Raw genomic sequence first — 6154 nt, forward strand, 5'->3', positions numbered from 1 at the left:
AAGTGACGGAAGACAAAATGAAACCGGTTAAACACATCTTCAATCAAATGTCTATCATCCATGAAAGTTTCGTGTCTTGATCGCTTATAGTTTCTGAGATCTCGCGGGTACAAAATGTGTTTTAAAAAAGCTACCTGAGATAATTGAGATATCTCACCGGAAGTAGAAATTTTTTGTTGATATTACATCACAGAGATTTCCTTTGTATAGATTTATTCTTATATATTTATTCTATTGACAAAAAATTTGATGCGTAAAAAAAATTATTTTTAAGTGCTTCCGGTGACGACCGGAAGTTATGACGAACAAAACAAAAGTGTTTAAACACATCTACAGCTATAGGTCTATCATCCCTCAAAGTTTGAATGTTTAAGTCTTTACCGTTTTTTAGATCTCGAGGTGACAAGCTTTTTGTCGCGGGACAGGAAACGGACGACCGGAAGTGAATTTAGAATATTTATAATTAAAATCCTCTAGATCTTTTTATTTTCTGTCATTCCTGAAAATTTTATAAAAATCCATCAAGACATCTCTGAGAAATTCACGAGAGAAAAAGGGGAAAAAAAAAATAATAATAATAAGAAAGAAAAAACCTAACAATCACTATAAGGTCTTCTGTTGGAAACGGAAGACCTTAATAACTGTAAAAACAACATCAATACAACATAAACAAGAGAAGGGTTTTCATAAAATTGTTCGTTAAATTCGGAGGTTGTAAACACGTACTGGTTAAAATGAAATAAACAACTTCAAACGGTAAAGATCAGAATTTAATTCACAAAATTTTAGCTAGCAAGACATATTTTGCATCCATATTCATAACGAAAAAAAATGTATTTAGAAAGATTGAGGTAAATGTCGATGTTTTGCCATTTTCTTTGAATATATCAAAACGATGGGTACACGGACAACTGTATTTTTCACCCTCGTTCTAACATTGATTTCATTGACAGAATGCATTTGTAAGTATTACTTATTGCTTGAAATTCTACATTCACACGAAATCAGTTTGGTGTTTTTACCGACAGTCTTTGATATAATCAATCAAGTTAAAAAACAACAGTTAGTTTTTAAGATGCACGATTTTTGCTTTTTATCATTGTAGATAACCTGGCCTACAAAAAACCAACCTGGCAAATACCAAGCATCAGCATTTATCCTCCAGATAGGGCGGTAGATAATTTAAAGTCCAACCGCTCGGCGGCGGGTAACCAATGTGCTATTTCTGACGGGACACCACACGGCGCCACTTGGATGGTGGATCTCCAATCTATTCAAGTTATACACAACATCGTGATATATTACAGGACAGAGGGTAAAACGTGGAGTGAGTTTTCTGATGTTATAATTATTGTTATCATTATCAGTTGTAATAGCATAAGTATTATTAGATACATAAGATCGCGTATGTACTTATAATAAAAACAAACATTTTCAAATAGTTATGGTAAACATATTTAATTGATTGATCTAGAATCCAGCAAGTATGCGAGCAGATTCCTGGGTTTTTCTGTTTACGTATCCAACACAACAAACAAAGGAAACGGGTTTCTCTGTTATCATGACGCAAACAATGATGCCAGCTCCATACAAAGCGTTATAAACATCGACTGTCAAGTTGTAGGCCGGTACGTGATATATTACAACACGAGAGAGGGCAAGCTCTCCCAGAAGCCCACTTATTCAAAGGAAGCGTATATTGAACTGTGTGAAGTTGAGGTGTTTGGTAAGTTGATATACACATAAAAATGTCAAGTTTTTTCATAACCGAACATTTTTGTCTATAATCATATCTGACTTTTGCAAAAATGTGTTAACTACATATAAATTGGGTTGAAAATTTTTGTCATTAACATGCGTGAAAAATGCACCATATTTCATTTAAACTTACCGTTCATGGTATTAAGTAAAATCAAAACATATTGCTCATTTATCAAATTAATAGTAAATATGAAAATGTATTCTTAATTTCAATAAGGATGTCCAAAACTTGGCTTTAAAGGACGGAATTGTAACGAACCATGTCCGAAAAAATGTCATTACTGTAACCCGCAGACCGTGGAATGTATTGGAGCCTGTAACCCGGGATATTATGGAGACAAGTGCAAATATTACGATAGAAGTATTTCTTTTGTTACAAAGTTTTATTTTTTTGTTTATGATTGCTTGTAACATTCACAGAATTTGATTCCATGTATGTTATACCCTTACTCATAGAATAAAGTGGAGAAAAGATCAGTAATTTAACTCTATTGTTTTCAAACAATTTTTATTCAAAACAATTTTGATATATCTTTACAAATTGCTTTTAGGAAATATGGCGCTGCAGAAACCGACCTTTCAATCATCGCAATTTTTCATTTCTACCGAAAGTAAGAAGGCTGTTGATGGTCAAAGGGCTGACCTTAATTTGTATTCGGGTCAATGCGCTGTGACTGCAGAACACCAAAACTACGCTCTTTGGAGAGTCGACCTCTTACAAAAGCGAAAAATTGAAAGGTTAACCGTATACGCCTTGACTTCTAGTTCGATATGGGGTTAGTGATTTTGTGTACCATGGTTTTTTATATATGTGCATATTTTAGTTACGCGATATGATTAACTTAACAAACTCAAATATGCACCACATAACTGTCATTCGCCACAATACTATACGTATGCATAACGTTTTTTCCTCTTCAAAATAATTTGAGTTTTATTGACATAAACATAAGTTTTTGTTTAGATGTACGAATAACTCCTTATAATTCAATCAACCAATAATATAAGTTTTGTTCTTGGATCATAAATTCAATGCATCTATTCAGTCATATTCTAGTGATAATGCCTTTATGTTTAGTACTCAGTTACTCATTTTTTAGAAGTAATTTAGTCATGTTCTAGTAATCACTTAGAAAATACGTACCTTTCCTTTAGTTTCAATAAATTAACCAGTACTTTGTTTGGAACAAACTTTGTTTGGAAAATTCACTTTTTTTCCTAGGATTATTCAATTGTAGTCTTGTAAACAGAACGGAATAGTGTTAACTAAGAATGGTTCTTTTTTATTTGTAGATGAGAACAACAATTTTACAGGGATACTTTTAGGTTTTTCATTAAAAGTTTCTAACACAACCAATCAAAACGACGGTGTCGTCTGCTACAAAGACACAAGCCATACAAGGTCAACTATACCTTTCTCATTCGATATAAGCTGCCCTGTGATTGGTCAATATGTCATGTATTTCAATGAAAGACTCCCAAACACTACCTACCCAGCTGGGTACAGTCAATACGCCCAGTCAGCTCTGTGTGAAGTCGAAGTGTATGGTAGTTATTGTTTAAATTTTCGTTTTTTGTAGCATTATTTTCAATTTTTCTTACGTTGTCGAACAAGTGGCATTTTTAAATATAAAACTAGCGATACTTTGTCTTTCTCTGTATCCAGGTTGTCCTATTCCGGGATTTGACGGTCCGCATTGTGCTGTCCCTTGCTTCTCTATCTGCAAAAATTGTAAGACCTTTTAGAATTGATTTTTTTTCAAGCAGGTTATTTCATTTTTTTTCAGTTTAAAGACCTATTGCTGTTTACTTTTTTTATCTAACATTTATCTTAAATGTTCATTCAACTGGTATTAAATAAAATAGGCTACTATTAGTCTTATTTAGTCATTTGATTTGTTCTTAGTGATTGTCATTTTGTGTTGATTACTATTTTTCTCTCAAAAACAGCGGCTGACTGCATATCAAACAAGTGCTCTATTATTCCCAACAAAGTTTTATTCAATATGATTCCTGATGTTTGTCTTTCTCGTTAGATCTGGAAAATTTAGCTCTCTGGAAACCAACATTTCAGTCTTCCACGCGATCCGGCGCTTCCGCTTCAGAGAAGGCAGTTGATAACCAGAAATCTGATCGGACGTTTCGCGGTGGTCAATGTTCAGCTACTTTACACAACAAAACTCAAGCATATTGGCGAGTTGATTTAAAAAATCTTTATTGGATAGATCAGATCACGATATATTTCAGGACAGAGAACCAAACATGGAGTAAGATGAGTTAGCGATGTTTTCTATTCTGAAAAATTGTCTTATTTTGCTTATTTTGATCGTCTGGACTTTAAAAGAGAATGTAAAAACTCTCTTACGCACGTCATTTTTTTAAAAACAATACCAAAACATGCAAGTAATTTGCTCAAACAGTTTTGAAACATTGTTTGCTTTTCTCACATCTGTGATAGCTGGTCATTATATATCAAATCATATATTGAATATTTCTATCGACATCTTTTGTGACAATTTAAAATAATATTGTACAGATGAGCACAACTCTGAAAGAGCGTCGCCTCTTGGGTTCTACTTATATATTTCTAACACAACGGATAGACACGACGGCGTCCTTTGTTATCACGAGCATGCGCACACAATCTACAATCTCCCTGACGTAATGAACATCAGCTGCCCATTTAAAGGTCGACACGTCATCTACTACAATGAACGAAAAGAAGGAGTTGCCTACCCTGCAAATTATTCCCGATATGCCTTTGCTGATTTGTGTGAAGTTGAAGTTTACGGTATGTTTGCATTACATTTGGATTAAAAGGGAACATTAACTTAGTACAGTTCATGGTTTTATTAGGAATATGGACTGTTGATGATGCCGATGCCCTTTATTTTTTTTATTTTTTTTTGTTTTGTAAAGCGATGTTAAATAACGTACATGTACAGCCTTTGGTTGTCTTTGATAGAAAAAAAATAAAAAACATATTTTATTTCTGTCAATGAAAATATAATCATAACAAACCATGAACCATCTAAACAAATAATGAAAGTAGTGACAATATGTTACCTCTTTAGGATTTTCAGCCGTCTATTCCATCTTGTTAAGGTGAATAAGCTTTGATTTTCTTTTTAAAAGTAGACCTTTCAACTATTTGTCCCCAACCCGGAGTTATCATTTAGTCATTATCTAAGAAAACGTAGTGGAGATGAAAACTTTGAGGAAGAAATTAGAATGTATTTACTAAAATACAAATATTTGTTATTTTAATAAATTTTATCCCAGGTTGCCCTGCCCCTGTGAAAGCCGAGCCACAGTGTATTCGTCCCTGCTCATCTAACTGTGAACAATGTTACCCAGGTACAGGGGTCTGTCAAAAATGCAAACATGGCTACCAAGGGACTGAATGTGAGCCTGGTAAGAGCAGATGTCAGTTTCCTGATAGTTTAATATTTATTTAAATTCAAGTTTGACAATAATAATCAAGATTATTAGATGATAGAGGGTTCATAGTTTGGGTAAACATGCCTCGTGTAGTTCAGTTTCTTGATTAATGTTTAATTATATTGATTAGATAAAACATAGTTTATAATCAGGACAGATATACCAAGCGTACGTTACTTCCCTTGTATATATTACTGATACCGGTTAAAAAGGTTCATAGCTAAGGTAAATCTAGCATGAGGGTTTTCCTTTTCTGATAGTCCTTTGAGATGTTAGTTAAATAAATCAAGGTTTTATAATTAAGGTGAACCTTAAGTGTATTCTTTACCCCTAATAGTATTAAGTTTAAATTATTTAGATTTTTCGTGGTTCTGTTTTTATGATAGTCCCTTTTTATATTTGTAAATTCAAGGCTCTACTTTCCTGAACGATTTTTTTTATATAAATTAGATGATTTTACTTTTTTCTGCTTTTTATTTATGTGTTTTATATTGATTAGATTCTTTAAAGCTCTTTTTACTGATATTATTAAGTAAATATTTGTTGGATAATTCAAAGTTTTACTTTTCCTGTAACTCTTTGTTTATATTTGTTAGCCAATTGACGACTACTCACCTCTTTTTGTTTATGTTGGTTAGATAATTGGAGACTCTACTTTATCTATTGTTTTATACCAGCTTAATGATTCAAGGATCCAATTTAAAGATATCTTTGGTTTTTATTGGCTAGAAAATTTAAGACTCTCTTTTCATGATATTTTTTTTTTGGTTTATTAATTTAAGGCTCTTTTTCCCCCATGGTTTTTGTTTATATTGGTTAGATTCATCAAGGCTCTACCTTCCTGATAGTATTTTGATTATATTGGTAAGATATTTCAAGATGCTAGATGATAACAGCTCCATTTAATCATAGCTTTTTTTTTATTGGATTTATAAGTCAGGACTCTATTTTT

The 6154-nt window shown here is 32.7% G+C and overlaps 1 protein-coding gene across 1 annotated transcript; it reads left to right on the forward strand.

Moving 5' to 3' along the window:
- Positions 1 to 895: 895 nt before the first annotated feature.
- On the forward strand, positions 896 to 5175 carry LOC128169829 (uncharacterized; the record flags this gene model as incomplete). The annotated part of the gene is made up of 10 exons (XM_052835887.1): positions 896 to 899; positions 1106 to 1327; positions 1475 to 1726; positions 1979 to 2122; positions 2313 to 2537; positions 3055 to 3309; positions 3428 to 3493; positions 3798 to 4028; positions 4298 to 4552; positions 5044 to 5175. Coding segments are annotated over exons 1-10 (1786 nt in total), but the record flags the coding sequence as incomplete, so codon positions are not given.
- Positions 5176 to 6154: the final 979 nt, after the last annotated feature.

The sequence above is a fragment of the Crassostrea angulata genome, unplaced genomic scaffold (genome assembly GCF_025612915.1).
Source record: "Crassostrea angulata isolate pt1a10 unplaced genomic scaffold, ASM2561291v2 HiC_scaffold_229, whole genome shotgun sequence".
Taxonomy (NCBI): Eukaryota; Metazoa; Mollusca; class Bivalvia; order Ostreida; family Ostreidae; genus Magallana; species Magallana angulata.